The sequence below is a fragment of the Zootoca vivipara genome, chromosome 14 (assembly GCF_965207765.1).
Source record: "Zootoca vivipara chromosome 14, rZooViv2.hap1.1, whole genome shotgun sequence".
In the NCBI taxonomy this organism is placed as follows: domain Eukaryota; kingdom Metazoa; phylum Chordata; class Lepidosauria; order Squamata; family Lacertidae; genus Zootoca; species Zootoca vivipara.
The window spans coordinates 42,038,422-42,059,329 of NC_142597.1; the positions used below are offsets into that span (position 1 = coordinate 42,038,422).

A 20,908-nucleotide genomic window follows, 5' to 3' on the forward strand; every position below is an offset into this window, starting at 1 on the left:
TTGAGCATTGTTTTTAACTGTGGAAAGGTGGCAAACAAATAAAATGATGATGATGATGATGATGATGACGACGGCGGCTTTTGAATGCCTGGAATGTAGCCTACCATACAAAGGGAAGACTGGTATCAACCAGCCTGCTGACACTTGCCTCTGGAAGCACTGTGCTTACCAGGAGAGAGTGGGGCAAGGCAGCAGGAAGGTTGGTGCGGTGTAAGCACAGCAGCAGACAAATCCGGCGCTCCTGCTGCTGCGTCCCCACCACACCAACCTCTATGCCCTCTAATTAACAAGACTGACGGGAGAACAGGGGCACTGCAGCAGCCCTCCCAACATGGGTAGGTCCCAACATGATCACCAAAGGCCAGCGGCAGAAGTGGCTCCCACCACCACCATACCAGCAAATGGCCCACTACCCTACGGTGGTTCCATTCCCACTTAGGACAAAGCACCCCAAAAAAAGAGTAGGGGCAGTATGGGAGCTCCTTTAGACTGGCGGTGTTCTTTTACAGGTATATTCTGCATTAGTGGTGGATTTATACTGGACTGCCTGCACATTATTCTGCTTCCTCAATGCTACTGCATTCTTGCTGTCAGGGGAGGGACTTTTGAACTATAGAGCAACAGGAGTGGGACAAGCCACCCCACCATCACAGAACATTTGTGGTAAAAAACCACAACCCAGCAGGATTTCTGCACCTCTTTGCCCTCGGCTTTTGACACTTGAGATGTATATTTTAGGACCCACCTTATTTCTGTGATTGTAAGTTGTTGTAAACTGGTTTTTTTTAATATTGTGCTTTAATCGTAACCAGCCACGAGATCTCAGGCCGAAGGGCAGGTAAACGACAACAGTAATGCTACTACTACTACTACTGATAAAAAACATGCACTGATTGGAAATGGAGCAGCATGTTCACCTCAAAACTTATGCAGGTGAAAATCACATTGAAAGCAGGATTGCATATACCCGCCCTGATACCATCACGAGCACAAATTTTCAATTAAAAGGATGTCTGGGGGGGACGGGGCGGCGCTGAGGTCAAAGAGACACAAGAGAGAGTGCTTCATTCCTGGTACTCCCTGTTTCTACCACCAGCAAGACTCTTGAGAATCCCCAACCAACCACAGAGCCAAATGCCTGCAAGGGATGTTCTATCAAACAGAAGAATAATGGGTTGCCCTCTTTGAAAAGGCATGATTGGCACTGACATTACAAGCTTTTAAATGCCAGGGGAAGAGCTTGTTTCACATTTTTTGTCTCGTCGTGTTTTGCTCTGTTTATGCGTCAGTTCAAAACTGTATATATATAAAAAAGGTAAGGGACCCCTGACAGTTAAGTCCAGTCGCGAACAACTCTGGGGTTGCGGCGCTTATATCGCTTTACTGGCCGAGGGAGCCGACGTTTGTCCACAGACAGTTTTCCTGGGTCATGTGGCCACCATGACTAAGCCGCTTCTGGCGAAACCAGAGCAGCACACGGAAACACCATTTACCTTCCCGCCGGAGCGGCACCTATTTATCTACTTGCACTTTGACGTGCTTTCAAACTGCTAGGTGGGCAGGAGCTGGGACCGACCAACAGGAGCTCACCCCGTCGCAGGGATTTGAACAGCCGCCCTTCCCATCGGCAAACCCTAGACTCTGTGGTTTAGACCACAGCGCCGCCCGCATCCCTTACTTCAAAACTAATTTGTTTCTAATTTTATTCATGCTTTTGCACACAGTTCTGGAATCTTTTGATGAAGGGCAGCATATAAATATTTTAAATAAATAAATAAATAGGTACTTTAGGGTCAACTGTGACATTCTTTTTGAAAGCGCGGTGAAGGTGAGCGAAGAATTCAGCATCTTCTCTCTCCAGAAGGCTCATCACTGACTCTGCTGTTACAAAGAGTTTCCCCCAAGTTGGGAATAGGTTCCGATGTAGAGAATGCAGGTACATGGCTAATTCATAGGGGTGTTCTGCTACAATTAAAATCAAAGCGATCATGTTAACCTTTATATATTATAAGAAACTTTCCCCCCTCTACATGGTAGCTGATTTCAATCACCAAGTTGGGTGGGAGCGAAGAGGCTGTGGCAGACAGAGAAAAGGGGTGGCAGAAAGAGATAGAGAGAGAAAAAAGTAGTGTCGGAAAAGAGAATGTGAAAGGGGGGTTGGCACACACACACAGAGAGAGAGAGAGAGAGAGAGACAGACAGACAGAAAATGGATGTCAAAAAGTATGAAAAAGGGGTGGTACAAAGAGAGAGAAAAGGAAAGGCGCTCCCACTTTTGGCTTGTGTCCTGACTACCACCAACTCTAACCCCCTCCCCACCTGCCAACAGGAAAAATATTCCCCAATTCCTGCTCTAGCAGGTTTCTGTAATTCTTGTATTACCTAGTCATTCTTTGTCAGCCTAACCTAGGTGCTAAAAGTACTCAATTAGAATTAAATACTTCCAAGCCCAGGAATTAGTTTTGAGTACCAAAACTGAACTGAGATCATAATCCTTCCATACAAAAACCTACCCCAGAAATACTCAACCTCCCAGATTCCAACACCATGGCTTTCTTCATTTCAGAAGTATAATTTTAGAGGACATTCATGTTGTCGTTGTTGCCATTGCAGAACTTTTGGGATCCTCCCTGATCCACTTGACTCCCTCCCCTTGAGTATCAGACAGGCAACATCCCTGTTGTCCTTTTGGCGCCTTCTGAAGACCTTCCTCTTTCAACAGGCCTTTTTGGGGCCTTTCCAAGTCTGCATCTGCATCACAATTGTATTTAAGATTTTTTTGTTTATCATTTTATCTCTTGTTGTTTGCCACCCTGGACTTCCTTGGGAGGAAGAGTGGGATATAAATTTAATTAATAATGTAACGCTTCAAATCACCCGAAACCTACCGACAGATGTAGGCATAACACCTGCACACGGAGGAAGAACAGAAACCCTGCAGTCATTTTGGGCAGTAAATTATGTACCTCTTGGTGATGTTTGCTGAAATGCCATTTGGAGAGGGAAAAGCCAGTAGATGAGGTAGGGGTCATAGGTGCCATTGAAAACATACAAGACGTTTAAGCTTTTGCTGGTCTCCAAAATCAACTGCTCATTTGTAGCAAAGGGACGCATGCAGGGAACGCTTCTGTATTTCTGTTGGAAGAAATTAGGTGGGGTGGCAGGGGGAGAAATGCTGTATTTTTGGCGTATAGCAGTGAGAACAGCATGGGAATAAAAATACTCAAGTTAATATAGGACAAAACTTCTCAGTTTTAACAGCTAAAAGTGTGTTTGGTATTGTAACACAGTCCTTCTAAATAACCCCATAGCAGGAACTAAGGGGCCATAACTATGATTTTAGAAGTTGTCACTTTATATGTAAGCCACCTTGAGTAAATATACTGTATTAATAATAATGGCAGCAACTCCACAGCAGGTTGCACACAACTTCCATATTTTTTAAAGTGGTTTTTCAGTGTTTTTAAATCAATTAGTTATCCCCAGCATGTCAAGCTGTTTATTTACATTACAAAATTTATATGCAACTCACGGATTAAAAAAAAAAATCAAAGCAAAAAGAACAATAAAAGCTGTTTAAAACAGCTATTTGAAACATTCCCAAAAATATTTAAAATAAACAGGAAACAACAACCAGATTAAAAACAACATACCAACATTCTACATGTCTGGATAGGTTTTGCCTAAACAAAAAATGCCTTAAGCAGGCATCAAAAGGACTATGGTTAAATGGGCACATACGGGGTACGGTGATCTTGCAGGTAAACTGTTATGAACTCTATATACGAATAGTAGCACCAGGTCGGGCCACTGCTGAAAACACTTCCACTTCCAGAGACAGACGAGGGCAGAAACTGCAGGCCCATTCCAGTCTTTTTATTCTGCCTGCATCTCTCTCTGTCTGCTTCCTCTCCCCCCCCCCACACTTCCCATTGAGTCATGGAAGTTGGGAGAACTGGGTTGCTGCTCCATACCCTCTTCCTCCTCACCACAATCACACGTTTTTTGAAATATCAGGGTGTGCCTGAGCATACCCCACGCCCATGCCTGTAACTGTCGGGGTCCTTCAACTCACCTCTACAACTGCATTTTCAATAAGACCTGAAAGAGGTGATCGAGTGGCACTTCGGAGATTCAGTTCCGCCATCCGCCATGCTACAGTTCGCCCAAAGTCCTCTCTGGCGTCTCTCTCAGCAGCCCTAGGATGGATTTTATAGTTTTGGGTGTTTTTTTAAAATACCGTAGGTCTCAGGACTAATTTTTTTACAAATTGAGAGGAGCCAGAAGCAGAGTTCAACGTGTCAGAAAGCAGAAGCAATGACCAAATCTTCAAGACAGATTATTAAACCAGCCCCTACCAACAGGAAGAACTTTCCGACAGTAAGACCTCTTTGACAGTGGAATGGACTCCCCCAGGAGGTTGTAGACGCTTCTTCCTTGGAGGCTTTTAAGTTGAAGAGGTTGGGTGGCCATCTGTCATGGAAACTTTAGTTGAGATTCCTGCATTGCAGGGGATTGGACTAAATGACCCTCGAGGTCCCTTCCAACTCTATGATTCTTCCAACTCCCAGAGGAACCTCCTTGACCACCAGGACTTATAGGGCCAGAGTCTGGGCCCTCATGGACACCTTCCCCGGAACATAAAGAACTAGGCACCTCCCCCTGCACATCACCAGGAGCACCAGGGGGAAGGCTGTGGAATGAAGGGGTGCCCACCTTCAGGCTAGAGGGTGGGCTCTTTAAGACTCTGACACTCTCTCAAGGGTGGAGCCTGGAGGAGGTAGTCTGGGGAGGTAGAGGCACAAAAGGCCTGTCTTTGTTGGAGCAAGCTGGTCAACTCAGAGCTGTCCATGGTCTTGCAGAATTCAACCAGCCTTCCTGCTTTCTCCCCATGGGATCTCACATGATCAGACCAGAACACATCTATGCCGTCACAGCAGCAGCACCAGCAATGGCCGTCTCTACTACTGTGACAAGTCTTGTCTCACAGGTTTGGTCACCGCCATGGACGGCTCTCCTCACAGCTCCTGCTGAGAGGGTTTGCAGCCAGGAGCCATTCTGGGACACAGATGTCTTTCCTAGCCTAATACTCAGGCTCCTTTGGTGAGGATTGGGTCCGGGGCCTTCTACACGCTAAGCACATGCTCCACTGCTGAATTACGGCCCCTGCTTCATCAACATAGGGAAGGGAGTGGTCAGGAACTCAGGAACTTGTCTTCCCCCTCTTCAGCTGCACTCCCGGAGATACTTACATGAGTTCTTTGATTTGCGGGCTTTCAGAGCTGGCTCTCAGGAGTTTATCAATCCAAATGTACTGCCGGAGTGTCCTTGGAAGCAGTTTACCACTAAGACTTTCACACGCCGCTGACATGTTCTCGGAACCTCGAGATATTATGGCACAGAGCAAATCGCCTAATAAATCGCTCTCTGGGCAGCTAAGAACAGGGGGGTGTAGTTCAGGTCTGATATGCAACTGCAAGTCTGAAAAGAATAGACGTATTTTTTTAAAAAAAGCAATCAAGGAAAGGGAAGTTATTATTACCTTCCACCCCAGCTCATCATTTGGGAGCAGCCACTCCAGCAAGTCGGGGAGCAGGGAGGCAGAGACCGGCTCTACTGTGGTAGGCCAGCCCCACCAGGCCTCATCTCCCTTCAGCTGTCACCCAGGGGCAGCTATTCCATCAGGCTGCCTCTGTGGAAGAGATGGGAAGCCATAGGACGCATTCCATCAGGTCTGCTAAAAGCCTAGCTCTGTCAGACACCTCCTGCCCCTGATTTGGGCCAGCTGGTCATTATAGGAACAAACGGTTTACAAACTGGTGCCCGAGTTTTGGTTCTGGTTTTCTACTTCCCTCTCCCTGCCGCTTCTCCCTCGTCTATCTATCTCTCTATTGACTGTAGGGACTGTCTTGTTTGGCTGGTATGTAAGCTACAAATGCTATAAATAAATAATAAATACAAAACCAAAGAGATAAACTGAACAGCAGGCATTGATTTGGGACCTACAGTTTAAACATGTCTGGAAATCAATGCATGCCATTAAGGACCCATGAGCCTTATTTATTTGGATCCACCACGATCCCACATACAAATGATGGACTAAATTTTGTCGCGAGTCCAGGATTCAAAAAATGCGTCCGCCTTTAAAGTGTCACATGACTCTGTTCTTTAATGTTCCACGTGACTCTATGTCCCGCCTCCACTGTTGGGGGCTGTGTGTTTCTGAGAACCAGTAGGGAGAGTACCCTTGGCCTGATCCATCAGCCAGGCTCTGCTTATGTTCTCATGTTTGCTCTGATAGCTGTATACCCATATATGTGTGTGTCAGCCAGGATCCAAATAACCGAGCCAGAGCAGCCGCATGATACCACACAGCAAACCACTTCTGAAACTGCACGGAACACGAAGTATCAAAAGTGGTTTGGAGCATGTTGGAGAGAAGGAGCGTCAAGAGAGGAAGAAGAAAGTCAAAATGCCCACTGGCTGCTAGCACATCAGAAGTGGCTCTCTGAATTGCAGGCATTCCATTAGGATGTTGATATTATTTTTCCAATGGAGAGCTTTCTGTTTCCTTAGGTGCTTATTTGTTACCTGTTCTCCCACCAACCCAGCCACCCAGCTCATCCGCTTCCCCCCAGTTTTTAATACAACCTGTGCATACTTCACAACTGAACTACCCGGCTTCCGATTCAAAATATTTAAAATACTCCAGAGCTGCGGAGCTAAAAAGGCTCATGGGACTATGCTGAAAACAAGCTGGCAAAGTGGCATTGTTTTGGAAAGTGACACAAACGCCACAGTAAGTTAAACCTCGCTTACAGCGCACTTGGGTGGGTGCACCAGTGTACCAAATTGCTTTTAGTCTGAATGGATAAAAGATGAAGACACTCTGTATCAGCTGAAGGGAGGAGGGGGAAAACCTCTATTAGCTCTTAGTGCTATGAAAGCAAACACTTGTGGGTGCCTTTGAAGTGAAGAGCTTTTTATGTTCCTTATGTTTCTGCAAAGGGGGAGAAAACAAACCTTTCAAAGCAGATCTGGTTTCTTTCTTTCAGTGGAAGGGAAGACAAACAAACGCGTGCACACAACAGATGTAGTGTGAATTAATCAATGACATCCCATTTGGAGATGATTCGCTCATTCAGAGTTTTTAGGTGTGTACACCTAACGGTTTTGAAGTTAACACATGTAGCATGTGTACAACGACCAAACTGCTAAAAATGATAGGGACCCATAATGCCCGAATCTCCCATTCCTCTACATTTTGTGGGGAAAGCGCTAGTGACCTCCCCCTGCCCCCGATTTGGATGGGGACCACGGAGCTGGAGGGGGAATTTTCATCAGAAAAATAGCACCAGTGGAGAAAGGGCTAACTCCCCAATGCTGTGGTCCCAAACCAAATCTTTCCCCCTGCTATATAGTCCAAGTCATTGATGGTGGCTGTTCCCCACCCTGTTTTTTTTTAAAAAAGGAGATCAAATCGCAGATCTCCATCATCTCACCTGATCTGGCCTGTGTTTTCACATTATGGTCCCATCTACACCATACGTCTGAATTGGATTTAAGGCTCATGGCTTCCCCCAGAGAATCCTGGGAAATGTAGCTGTGTGAGGCATAAACTACAATTCCCAGTTACCCTTAAGAAACCATAGTTCCCAGGATTAAATATTGGAGGGGGGGAGCAGTGTGCTTTAAATGTATGGATGTGACCATTCTTTATATTATGTGAAATGTCCCAAATTCAATCCCTGGCATCTCCCGGGAGGAGATGGAAATATTGGAGCGTTATTGCTTGTCAGCTAGATGGACTGATGTTGATATGACTTGATACAAGGCAGCTTCCAGAGATTTTTAATGAAGCATGTTGGGCTGAACAAATTTTTCACACACGGATTTAACTCTCACTTTCAGAATTTCGAATGCAAAGCCGGTACCTTCTCTGTTTCCATTGACGTGAGAAGCTGGTCTTTCGGGTAAGACTAGACAAATGTCTTTACTCTCAATGGATTTAGGCCTCTGCAGTACCGTGGAAGTTTCTCCCGAGTCCCTTGATGACTGGGGCAGTTTGCATAAAGCTTCACCTCCTTGTGCACTTCCTTCGAGATGGGCCTATGAATAGAGAATTTGCTGTAAATCATTCTAGTTTGTTGAGGCTACTAACTAAGGCTGCAGCCATGCCAAACAGTTAAAGCACACTTTTAAAACACTGTCAAACATGCCTAGTATTCATTGTTATTAAATAACTTATAAAACAGAACATTTTCTACAGAAAAAAAATGGAAATTTTCCAAAAAATAGATTCCCCCCCCCCAAGGATCACTGATGACACACCCTATCATTGTGATGAGTCAAGCCAACCTCTTTCATCCGCACTGTGTATTAATGTTTTACTTTTTCTTTTAATGATCTATTGCTTTATAGCTCATCGTCATTTATTTTTATCGTAAGCCACTTTATTCTTTTATTAGAAAACTGGGATAAAAATGAACTACACCATTATGGAAAGAATGCTTATAAACAGACCAAGGTTACTATTATTTCTTTGTTTTCATAGGATCATTAAACACACTTAAAGCTAGGTAAAGGGAGCTAGGGTTTTTTTTGGGGGGGGGGGAATAAGCTCAGTTAGGATTTTAATGAGAACCTACCTTGGGATAAATGGGGCAATCCAATGGCACCATGTGACACCGGTCCTGAAAGCACTGGCCTGGCCTCCAGTGAGTATACAGTGGTACCTCGACTTACGAATGACTCGACTTACAAATGTTTTGACTTGCGAACGGAGCTCCGTCCGCCATCTTGGATGTGGTTTAGATAGGATTTTTTTGACTTACGAATTTTTGGATAGTGTTGCTTCAACTTACGAATTTTTTCTCCCAATGCATTCCTATGGGTTTCGACCTTACGAATTTTTTCGACTTATGAATGTGCGTTTGGAACGCATTAAATTCATAAGTCGAGGTACCACTATATATATAAAGCCCTAAATGGCTTGGGACCCAAGTACCCAAAAGAGTGACTTCCCCAATACCAAACGTTTTGGACAGTGGGTGAGGCCTAGTTGGTGCTGCTGCCATCAGAGGCTGCCCGGTTGGTGCTGACCCATGACAGGGCCTTTTCAGTGGTGGTTCATTGGTTGTGGAATGCCTTCCTTAATGAGGCACACCTGTCTCCATCTCTATTAACTTTCAGGAGTAGTTGGAAAGCATTCCTGTCTATCCAGGCATTTGGTGGCTGGAGAATATTGTTCCCAGCAACCTCAAGATCACTGGATGGAATAACACTTTCAGTTGTAATTGTTTTTGGAATGTCTTAACCTGCTTTGGAATGTTTCTGCTTATTGTTTTTTATTTCTTTATATCTGTTCCTCCTTGGAGAGGAAGGGCAGGATGTAAATTCAATCAATCAAAAATAATCCTCACTCTCCAAAACAATATGAGGACCAAAAGAGAACTATCTTTCAAAATTCACATTTCCCCAAATTTTGTGATTCAATTCTCCAACCAATGTGTAACAAAAAAAAAGGCTGCATGAGAAGAAAGAATAAAAATGCATATATTAGTGAAAGTAATGAATAAAAAAGAAAAATGTGTGTGTTGGGCAACATTTCATACAGGAGAAATTTGCGTTACAATACTAATGATTTTTTGAAAGGTCTTAATAATAATAATAATAATAATAATAATATTAATAATAAAAAACAGAAGCTTGGAGAAATCAGAAGCTGAGAGCAGAGGAATCAGTCAGATATATCTATCTCTATTTAGGTTCCATTGGGGCTTACTTTCTTCCACAGAAGTGGAAGGATGCAGCAATTGGAGACGAAGAAGAAGAAGAAGAAGAAGAAGAAGAAGAAGAAGAAGAAGAAGAAGAAGAAGAAGAAGAAGAAGAAGAAGAGTAGTTTATTATTGGCCAAGTACATTTCCCAACATACTTGGAATTTGTTTCGGCTACATTGCAAGGTAAACATACACACACTGTTCTACTCACAATACAAATAAGCAAAGGAACCCACCCATAATTGACCTCCCTTTCAGCTACACATCTACAAATTTAATTTAATGGCACAAGGGAAAAAACTATTCCTGTGCCTGGCCAATTTTGTATATGAAGACCTGTAGCGATGTCCAGATGGGCAATAGGGGGGCAACCCCCCCCCCGGGCACTGACCCAGGGTGGCCCAGTGCTCACTGATAAACAGCCCTGGGTGGTAGGGAACATTGTAATTCTCTCGTGAGATACAAGCCCCTCCTTTCACACATACCCCACTTGTAATAACTCTGGGATTTTAGAAATGCTTAATACGTTTTAAAAGCAGTATCATCAGCAGAACAGGGAAAATGCATTTATTACCTTATGGTGGGCTCCACAGGTGGCCAACAGCAACTCCATCTCTGCTATTACAACATTGTAGACGTCGTCAAGAAAATGAACCATCTCAGGAGCCAGACTGGCTGCCTCAGCACCTGCTCCGTGGAAAGTTAAAATCTCTGCTCATTTATGAACCAGGGGATGTGACTGTGATAGCCATCTTCCATCCAGCTTTCCTGCTTGTTGTAGAACACAAGTGGGGCAACCTGCGATTCTCCAGATTCCAACTCTCATCATCCCTGACCATTGGGCCATGCTGCCGGGGGCTGATGGGAACTGGAGCACCCAAACATCTAGACCAGGCATCCCCAAACTGCGGCCCTCCAGATATTTTGGCCTACAACTCCCATGATCCCTAGCTAACAGGACCAGAGGTCGGGGAAGGTGGGAATTGTAGTACAAAACATCTGGAGGGCCAAAGTTTGGGGATGCGTGACCTAGACAACCACAAATTTCCCCACCCCCTGCTCTAGAAAGAAGTGGAAGCACTTGCCTTTAATGGCTGGTGGCTACTAGCTGCGGAATTCTGGGATAGTAACACACCTCAGCTGCTTGGGCACAATTTGACAGGAACAGGTTGGCTGATCTGAAGGCAGGCAAGCGAAAAAAGCAGAACTGCCTGGTTTCTGCAGGTGGCTGAGAAATGAGAAGCCATCAAGGAGCCTGCTCCAAGAGCAAATGGCTTGCTTTTTAGCTGGCTTGATGCCGATTTCGCTTGCACCACCTGCACGTCCACTTGTTCTCCATTCCTCAATACGTTGCAATTCATGACATTTGCAAATGATTGCATACATGGGGCCGTGTTAAGGGGATGTTATGTGTTCTGTGTCATTGTGTTTGTGTGTTAAGGGTGTGTGATTGCAGCTACTCAGGAGAGGGTATTCTTCATTCCAGCATCCTGACTATGTTATACTCTCTCCCTCAGATATGGTTGGCTAGTGGAATGGAAAGCATGGAGCCCAACGGCTTGTTGGGCCACACTTACTTTGGGGTCTGGCCCAGCCCACTTTGGGGCTCCACCCACTGATGGAATGTTCCCACTGGGCCCCCGTAGTTTTCACCTTGGATTGAAAAGGGTTTCCCAGTCTTGCCGTAAATCAAGAGACAGAACGAAACATACGTCACAAGCCTCCTGTTCTTTCTTTTTCAAAAGACACTGGCCCCATAGCTTCCAATTGCTCAAGGAGGGGGAAAAAAGACATTTACAATACTGGTATTGACTCACCCTGCCTTTTAAATCCTTCCAAGCCTCCTTTTGGAACTCTCAGTAAAGCAAACGGGAAGTTTTCAGTGTGTCAAGAATACAGAACTGATCTTTCGACTTTTTTAAAAGCATCTCCCCCCCCCACCTCCTTTGAAAACAGCGATATTATTAACATGAAAGGAAACAGATGTCTTTTTCACATGCAAACTAATCTGAGGCGATACGCTGAAAAAATAATAATAAAAAAGACGACGGGCTGTGCAATCATCTAATTTTTTATTCTTTTTTGGCTCTCTGGCAGAATTAGACGGCGCAATATTTTTCAGGTTTCCCACAATGCAAAGTCAATTTGGAAGCAGCGGGACTTCTCCCAGTACAAATTGTAATTACTTCAAAGCTCACGCAGCAAGGATATTGCAAGTCAAATAGGTTTCCCTGTCCATTTCCTGCCCCCCCGCCCCCTTTCATTGACTCATTTTAAAAAATTACACCACACAATAACATCACCACGAGGGAAAAGAATTTGCGGGAAGACAGCAATCATAACAGACTGGGTTCAAAATCACTCCTTATAAAGGATATTGGCTTGATGGCTCTCTGAGTAAGGTGCATTTATAACTCACCCTGAGCCCGAGGTATAGAGTGGGAAATAATATGTACACACACACACACACACGTGGCCAGCTGCCATAATCCAGGCAGGAGGCACACAGACGCTCACAGCACAATCCTAACCATGCCGAGTTCAATGCAGTCCTACACACCTACTTATTTGGGAGTAAGCCACATTGAGCTCAATTGGGGGGGGGACTAACTTTGGAATAGACATGGATAGGATGGCACTCATAGGCGTACTCAGCATGGGGCAGGGGGGACAGCTGCCCTCCCAGAAGCAAAAAATTTTTTTTAATCGTCCTGCTTCACGGTGGCTGCAGTTGAGCTGGAGGCGCGTCGGGATCCCGCAAGAAGAGCCTGAAGCGGCACAGCAAGGCACAGCGGTGTTGCTAGCCTTCTGGCTGCCCGGGGCGGCAAATCAGAAGGCACCCCGCGCGCGCATAAAGGCTAGTGATGCCGCTGGGAGGAAGGGACCCGCGCGAAGGGAAAGGAGGAGCAATGGAGACAGGGAAGCAGCTTCCTCCTCCTCTCCGTTTCTCCCTCCCCTCCTCGAGCTCCAGTGTGAGGGCACCGCGGGAGCCGTGTCCCTAACCAGCCCAGCCCAGGTGGTGCTGCCGCCGCCACTTACTGCTCCTGCTGGCCGCGGCCCGATCGGCGTGCCCAACCCCACTGGCCCCGACTCCGAGGGCTGCACATGGGCTGTTCCTGGCGGCTGCAACAATAGCCCACGGTGGCACAGCGCCTCAGCAGCTCCCGGGTCGGCGCGCCCTTGGAGCGTGCAGCAGACGTCGCCACCGCTTCTGCTTGGGCTGCAGCAGCAGCAGGAGCCGCGGAAAAGGGGAGGGGGCTTCGCGGCAGGAGGTGGAGAAGGCGGAGGCGCTCTAAGCCTCAGAGCCAGGCCTTGCCCCCGGGGAGGGACGGAGGGAAAGGAGGGTGGACCTCAGCTCGCGCCCCCGCCGGGTCTGTGGGAAGCGGAGGTAACTCAAGCGTGCAGCTTCTCGGCTGCTCAGCCAGCCAGCCCTCCCTCTCTCCCTCCTCCTCCTCCTACTCAGGCGGGGCAGCCGTCGGTGGAGGTGGCAAGGGGGTGCCGTGCTGCCCCCCACAAAGTGGAGCCCAGGGCCCCCTGGCCCCCTATTGCAATGCCCCTGGCCACACATGCGCGCTCTCCCCTGGGGCGGCGCCCAGGATGAAACTTCTTCCCGGAGTCAGTTTCACCTGGGCTCCATAGTCCCGTCCACGTTCCCACTTTGTGGCCCCTCCCCTCCCGTGCCTTGGCCCCACCCCTGAACGGCCATGGCTTGCCCCCCCCCCCTAGTTTTGATCCTGGTGGCACTCTAAATCAAGATTCCACTCACAAACACCTAGCTGGATTAGGAACTGCATGAAAAGCCCGCGCCACATAATAGGCAATCATGCTAATCAGCTGTTTCAGAAGGGGAGCAATGGGCTAGATTTAATTCCCTCTTCACTTCTCTCCCACCAAACAGCTGATCAGGATGACTGACAATTCTCTGGCTAGGAGGCATGCAGCCCTGGTGTGCTGTGTATAGGGGTGGGAGAATCAAGGCCATGGACTCTACTAGTAAAGTAACGTTGAATATGGATGAAGCCCCACTGTGGAAGTGTTTGCCAATCTGGACATTTTCTATGGTTTATTTCTGAAGATCATGGCATTAGTTGATATGTACCCCCACAGTTAACTATTTTACCCCTGCCTTGATGTAAAGAGGAGCACAATAATACAATGCTTTAAAGGTAAAGGGACCCCTGATCATTAGGTCCAGTCGTGACCGACTCTGGGGTTGCGGCGCTCATCTCGTGTTATTGGCAGAGGGAGCCAGTGTACAGCTTCCAGGTCATGTGGCCAGCATAACAAAGCCGCTTCTGGCGAACCAGAGCAGCGCACAGAAACGCCGTTTACCTTCCCACTGTAGCGGTACCTATTTATCTACTTGCACTTTGGTGTGCTTTTGAACTGCTAGGTTGGCAGGAGCTGGGAATGAGCAACGGGAGCTCACCCCGTCACAGGGAGCCCTAGGCTCTGTGGTTTAACCCACAGCACCAGCCACTTAAATTATCACCTCCTGTAGGGGTTCTGCAAATAAAACCAAATTGTCCTTTGACAGTAAACACAGGATTTAGGAAACAAACAAGATAACGGTTTAGTTGTTTCTCACAAGTGCCATGTCTTATCAACTACAATGGGCAAGGTAAAGGACTCCCTGTCTGGAACCCAGGAGAGCCATGTGAATCAATGGTCTGGCTCTGTGTGAGATAGCTCCCTAGGTTCCTACGCTCTTTCATGGGGCGGGGTGTAGCTCAGTGGTAGAGCATCAGTCTTGCACACAGAAGGCCCCAGGTTCAATCCTCAGCATCTCCACTCCAGGTAGGGCTGGGAGAAACTCTTGTCCTGAATCCTTGGATAGCTGCTGTCAGTCAATGTAGACAATACTGAGCTAGATGGGACCACAGGTCACTTTTTAACATTTCTAATAAGGTCATGAGCTTCATGGAAGGTCAGAGCCCGTAGAAAAGAAATAATGGATTTCAAGCCAAGAAAGTAAAGGTAGATTTCTGCCTAGAACCAAACAATAGATAACATGGTTTTGCTTTATATTTTGAAAGGCGAACCTTAAGTGGGCTTGGAAAAGACTGCGTTTTATCTATTCTCTTGTTGATTATTTCTATTGCCTTAGTTTGTGTGCAGGCTCTGAAAGAACATCTTAACTCACCTGAATGAAAATGACAGTGAATACTTTCTGCCGCTTTCAAACACTGATTCTGTAGCCAGACTCTTGTAGCTTCTTCCAGCTTTGTGTTGTTGATCTCACTTATGGCTGTGGGGGACTAAGTGGAGAAAGTTGTTTTTAACAATTAGCTTTCTGTTGTAACTCACAGGAACAAAGGAAACTGCCTTAAAACCAAGTCAAGCCACTGGATCCATCTAGCTCAGAACTGTCAGCATTTGGCAGCAGCTTTCCAGGGGTTCAGAGAAGGATCTCCCCATCCCTACTTGGAGTTGTCAGGGATTGAAGCCAGGACACCCTGCATGCAAAGCAAATGCTCTGTCACTGAGCTATGCTCCACTCTATAGAGTGGAACCAAATTATTAGCCTAATTATCAAGAGGGGCTTCCCAGAAAAGATCCAAAACTGAGGTTTTTCAGTATAGATGCAGTAAACATCCAAGTTTTCTCAGTAGTAAAAATTCAGTTATTTCTAGTTAAATAGATTTGGGGAGGGGAAACAGCTGTGGTGTAGATCCTGCTATACATGCAGAAATTCAGTCCCCAGCACTTCTGGTTAAAAGGAGAAATTGGCATGTGATGGGGAAGATCTCCATTTCAGATTTTAGACTTAGAAGGAAGCTGACAGAAGGAAGCTGTCCTGGTGCAAAGCAGTTTCATGTGTTCCATTAAACCAGGGTTGGGGAACTTTTTCAGCCCAAGGACTGCATTCCTTCCTGGACAAAATTCCAAGGGTCACATGTCAGTGATGGGTGTGGCCAGATGTAATGTTATCAGATTGATGGGCTGGCTTGGATGTTTGTGGGGACCCTCCAACCGTGTGGTTTTGTATTTGTAAGATGGGAATTTGTAGTAGAATGGATTGCAGAAGTAGCCAAACCTAGAATCTAGAACCATAGAATTGTAGAGTTGGAAAGGGTAATCTAGTTCAACCTGCTGCAATGCAGGAATTGAAACCAAAGCATCCATGAGGATGGCCATCCAACCTCTGCTTAAAAACCTATACAAGAAGGGAGAGTCAACAACCTCCCAAGGAAGACAGTTCCACTGTAGAACAGATCTTACCGTCAGAACTCAATGGCCGTAGCTGGGCCTGTTGTTAAGCACCCTATTTACATGTCTATGGAGTTGACCAAGTACAGATGTGTTGGGGAACCCTCCTCTAAAAACCTAATGGGGGAGCAAACTACGTTGGAATGTAAATGCTGTGAGCCCTTCCATCTTCAGTTTACTTATATGTGTAAATATAACCAAATATCCTAACGACACCAGAGATTCCAGGGACTTTCATTCCAAGGAAAACGAACCCTGGCTAAACTCTGGAACCCTGGAGGCTCTCATTTTGGCTCTCGGTGTGGTGGGGCAGAGATGCAGAGCTGCCCTTCTGACCCTGGTGCCACTATAGTTCACCTGGACGGGGTTGGGTTTGGTAAAACAGCAGTGAAGTTGTGGCTGTGCAGATGCCCACAGTGGCTTTGCTGGTGTGACTGCACAGTCCTGGCCTTGTCACTGCCTTGCATTTCTGTATTTTAATATTTTGTTGGAAGCCGCCCAGAGTGGCTGGGGGAACACGGCCAGATGGGCGGGGTATAAATAATAAATTATTATTATTATTATTATTATTATTATTATTATTATTATTATTATAACACTGATATCAGGAGGGCAGCTCTGCAGTTCTGCCCCAGCACACTAGCCATGACTGGAATCTTTACCAACAAGTCATTGTTTTAATGTGACCTTATTACCCTTTAGTTTTTATAACACACTTACGAGTGAATCAGGTTGAACAGGGCAGTCACTGAAATATCTTTTAACAAAGCTCTGGCCAAGGAGATTGAAAACCATTTTTCTTTGCTTTGGGTCTCTTATCTTGTCCTTTATTTCATCGACGAAGGCAGTTTCCACTCTCTCTAAAACCTAGAAGAATCATCAGATATTTTGCATATGCACTGACACCACACACACAATAGTTATTAGGAATTACTTGCAATCCAATTTATTATTTCCATTTGCCTATATTGAGCTCCAATGTGGTTTAGTGGTTCAAGTGTCAAACAAGGGCCAGCTCTCTCCCTCATTCAGTGGTAAGGCTGATTGAACAGCCTGTTATGAGCATAAATTCCTTGAAAGGAAAGGCAAGAGGAAAAAATGTCACTAATTAACAAACCCTGAAGCTAAGGATAGTCCGTGCCAGTGGTTCCCAACAGATGGTCCGGGGACCCCCAGGGGTCCGCGAGCTATGCCAGACGGGTCCGCAAGATGCTATTAGAATAAAAAATATATTAAATATATTTCGTATGATAACAGATTTTTTGTTTTGGCCGCTTCCTGCATGAGCAGAGTCTAGCGCAAAACTAGAATTAGATAGAGGCAGTAGTTCTGCTGTATGCCGTTAGGTGGCGCTTTACAAACACTGTTTTGCAAAGAGGCAGCACGCGCATTCTAAACGCTCACCTCCCCAAGATGCTTTGCGCGCGTCGGCTTCATTTGTGCGCTACTGCGCAGGTACCCTGTCTTCTCCATTCCCCTCCCTCCTCCCTGGCGCGCGCTGCCTCTTTGCAAAACAGTAGTGTTTGTAAACAAAGCGTTGTTTTTCGCGGAAGCTACAGTTTGCGTAGTTAAAAATGGACCGTTGGTTTAAAAGTGGTTCGTTAAAACGACAAAGGCCTACAGATGAAGAGGAAGAACTGTAAAAAACATATAAATATAAAATATAAAAAGACTCTTAATTTGGCTCTCACTTTTTAATTTTAGGATTAGGAATTAATGGGGGTCCTTGTCACAATAGCGGCTCGATGAGGAGTCCTCGAGAAAATTTTGTTGGGAACCCCTGGTCCATGCATTTGTCACAACAACCCTGTGAGGTTAGTTTGGCTGACAGACAGTGATTGGGCCCAGCAAATTAAGTTCGGCTGAGGGGTGGAGACCCAGCAAGCTTCAGTGTGTGATGTTTCTGATGTGTTTTATTTATTGCTTATTGCTTTTGTTATGTTGGTAATTATGTAAATCTTGTCATGTTGTAAGCCGCCTTGAGCATTGTTTTAACTATGGAAAGGCTGCATACAAATAAAATGCTGCCGCTGCTGCTGCTGCTGCTGTAGTGGTGAGTGTTAGACTAAGACTTGGGTGACCAGCATTCAAATCCTCACTCGCCCATGAAGTTCACTAGGTGACTTTGGGCCAGCCACTTTCTTACAGCCTAATGAATCTTATAAGGGTGGGGAGAACCATGTACCTTGATCTTCTTGGAGGAATGCTAGAATATAAATGTTACAATAATAATAATAACAATTATAATAATGAGGCCCCTGAAAAAAATTTGAACCTGGTCCTAAAATAAAGGCTAAGATAATATGAAACGTGTTTTGAATATCCTAGGTGCCATATAAATGGTAAATGGTATTGCTGTTGTTGGAGGAGGAAAGGAGGAGCAAGGAAAGAAAAATAAAAGAGGGTGCAAGCTTTACAGCGAAGATTAGTACCTTATGCCATGGCTTTCCAGGCAATAGTGTTTCCTGTAGGCAGGCACTGAACCAAGAGATGCTGCAAGTCTGGTTATGGTTGTCTAATTTTGTTCTTGGGTGTCCAGATATTTCTCCAGCTTCTTTCTCCATTTCTTGCAGTATTTCCACCCTCCCCCCAAGTAATATGCAATCACTTCTAGTTTTCCAGTTAGAAGGTCTTCATGACATGACATTGGAGGGGGAAAGCTGCAACACAGACAAAAGAGCTGAGGTCCAAATTATTACAGGCACAATCGCAAGCACTGGATAAAAAGGACTTTGCCAGGTGGGGAAAAAAGTTAACACACAGGTGTAAAGGTGCATTTGAAGACCCTCAACATAGCACCTACAGACGCCATGGTGCCTCAGACACATTTATAGCACCTGCACCAATTTTAAAAAACTTTAAATTGAGATTTTGGCTATGTTGTTTTGTTAAGAGTGTTGCCTGTTTATTTTTACTTTTTTTGGAGGGATGTCTGTTTACTTTAGGGACGCGGGTGGCCCTGTGCATTAAACCACAGAGCCTAGGGCTTGCCGATCAGAAGGTCGGCAGTTCGAATCCCCGCAACGGGGTGAGCTACTGTTTTTTGGTCCCTGCTCCTGCCAACCTAGCAGTTCAAAAGCACGTCAAAGTGCAAGTAGATAAATAGGTACTGCTACAGTGGTAAGGTAAACGGCATTTCCGTGTGCTGCTCTGGTTCACCAGAAGCGGCTTTGTCATGCTGGACACATGACCTGGAAGCTGTATGCCGGCTCCCTCGGCCAATAACGCGAAATGAGCGCGCAACCCCAGAGCCGGTCACGACTGGACCTAATGGCCAGGAGTCCCTTTACCTTTACCTGTTTACTTTGGCCTTGGTTATTTGGGGGAGGTACCTGTTTGGAAGGGGGTTCTGAACACCAGCAGTTCTTCTTCCATTAAATGGCTGTTTGGTGGCACCTAGGTCAGTTTCTTAGTCTTCCCAATGTTCCCTTGGGGCTCCAAAAAGGTGTAGGGGGGACCCTTGCTGTATGTTATGAAGATGGACACCAATGCAACTACCAGTAAGAGGGTCCATGTGCATAAGCAGAGGGGCATAAAGTGTTGGTGTTGACCTTTAAAGCCCTAAACGGCCTCGGTCCTGTATACCTGAAGGAGTGTCTCCACCCCCATCATTCAGCCCGGACACTGAGATCCAGCGCCGAAGGCCTTCTGGTGGTTCCCTCATTGCGAGAAGTGAGGTTACAGGGAACCAGACAGAGGGCCTTCTCGGTAGTGGCACCCGGCCTGTGGAATGCCCTTCCAACAGATGATAAGGAAATAAGCAGCTATCCTATTTTTAAAAGACACCTGAAGGCAGCCCTGTTTAGGGAAGTTTTTAATATTTAATGCTGTATTGTTTTAATATTCGATTAGGAGCCTCCCAGAGTGGCTGGGGAGACTCAGCCAGATGGGTGGGGTACAAATAATAAATTATATTATTATTATTATTATTATTATTATTATTATTATTATTATTATTATACAGCAATTCTAGGAGCCATCACCAGAGATTGCTTCGGACAGGATGTGCATTAAACCTGACTTGTTTTCTACAGGATGTTGACTATAACTAATTTCACATCTACTCCATACATGGAAAGCACTCTTATAGCACTTTCAACAGCGACAGATCATTCCACAAAGATTGCTGGGAAGTGTACAGTACGTAGTTTTTTCAGGGTGCTGACCTACCGAAGCTACAATTCCCAGCACCCTTAGCAAACTACAATTCCCAGCACTCTCCATGGCTGTTGAATTGGTAAAGAGTACAGTACTTTAAAGGGATGTAGAATAATCAATAAGGTTTAGTGTAGCTCAGAGTAGACCCACTGAAATAAACGGACATGACCAAGTTGGTCCCATTCATTTAAATGGGTCTACTCTTGAGTTAAAACTTAGCCGGATCCAACCCTAAATCAATAATGGCAGTAAGAACAATAATTAATACAAACAAAATAATAACAATGCTGATGATGGTAATACATACAACAAGAAATATAATGAAGCGGACAATGACAATATATACAGTAATAGATCAGCAGTTACGATAACAGCAACGAAGGCAACAAGCGATAATAAAAATGTGCAACAGGAATAAAAACAGCAAAAATAATGGGCCTCATAATAACAATAAAGGGCGAATAACTCAAGAGCATACCCACGGAAGGCAAGGGATGCGGCTAACTTAGGTTTACTGATTTCAGTGGGCTTACTCTGAGCCGAACTTAGCTGCGGACAACAAAACAGAATTATTACTCTTATTGCTATTATCCTTATTATTGAATACCCAGCCTACGAGGGGCTCAAGGAAGCCGCGCTCAGCTTCTCCTCCGCCTCGCAGGCCCGGCTCTCCCGTTGCCATGGCGACCGGGCCCTCCGGGCCTAGCTCTCCTCCCTCCTCCGGCCACTCCTCTTCCTCCCCGGGCCGGTAGTTGGAACCT

The 20,908-nt window shown here is 45.7% G+C and overlaps 1 protein-coding gene across 9 annotated transcripts in view; it reads right to left on the bottom strand.

Moving 5' to 3' along the window:
* The window catches only part of LOC118097011 (uncharacterized), an 80,842-nt gene that overhangs the window by 48,691 nt on the left and 11,243 nt on the right, over positions 1–20,908 (bottom strand). For 4 of the 9 annotated variants that reach the window (XM_088657518.1, XM_088657516.1, XM_060283049.2 and 1 more), the window contains exons 1-10: positions 20,626–20,824; positions 18,422–18,649; positions 16,710–16,856; positions 14,923–15,037; positions 10,354–10,466; positions 7,935–8,109; positions 5,253–5,481; positions 4,076–4,199; positions 2,967–3,135; positions 1,787–1,965 (exon numbers count right to left, since the gene is read on the bottom strand). In XM_088657518.1, the coding sequence (XP_088513644.1) occupies positions 1,787–1,965; positions 2,967–3,135; positions 4,076–4,199; positions 5,253–5,481; positions 7,935–8,109; positions 10,354–10,466; positions 14,923–15,037; positions 16,710–16,856; positions 18,422–18,553 (1,383 nt within the window). In that variant the 5' untranslated portion in view covers positions 18,554–18,649; positions 20,626–20,824. Of the gene's footprint in view, positions 1–1,786; positions 1,966–2,966; positions 3,136–4,075; positions 4,200–5,252; positions 5,482–7,934; positions 8,110–10,353; positions 10,467–11,596; positions 11,674–14,922; positions 15,038–16,709; positions 16,857–18,421; positions 18,650–20,625; positions 20,877–20,908 lie in introns of those variants that run through there. The other 5 variants (XM_088657519.1, XM_088657517.1, XM_088657514.1 and 2 more) reach the window with 4 other exon arrangements.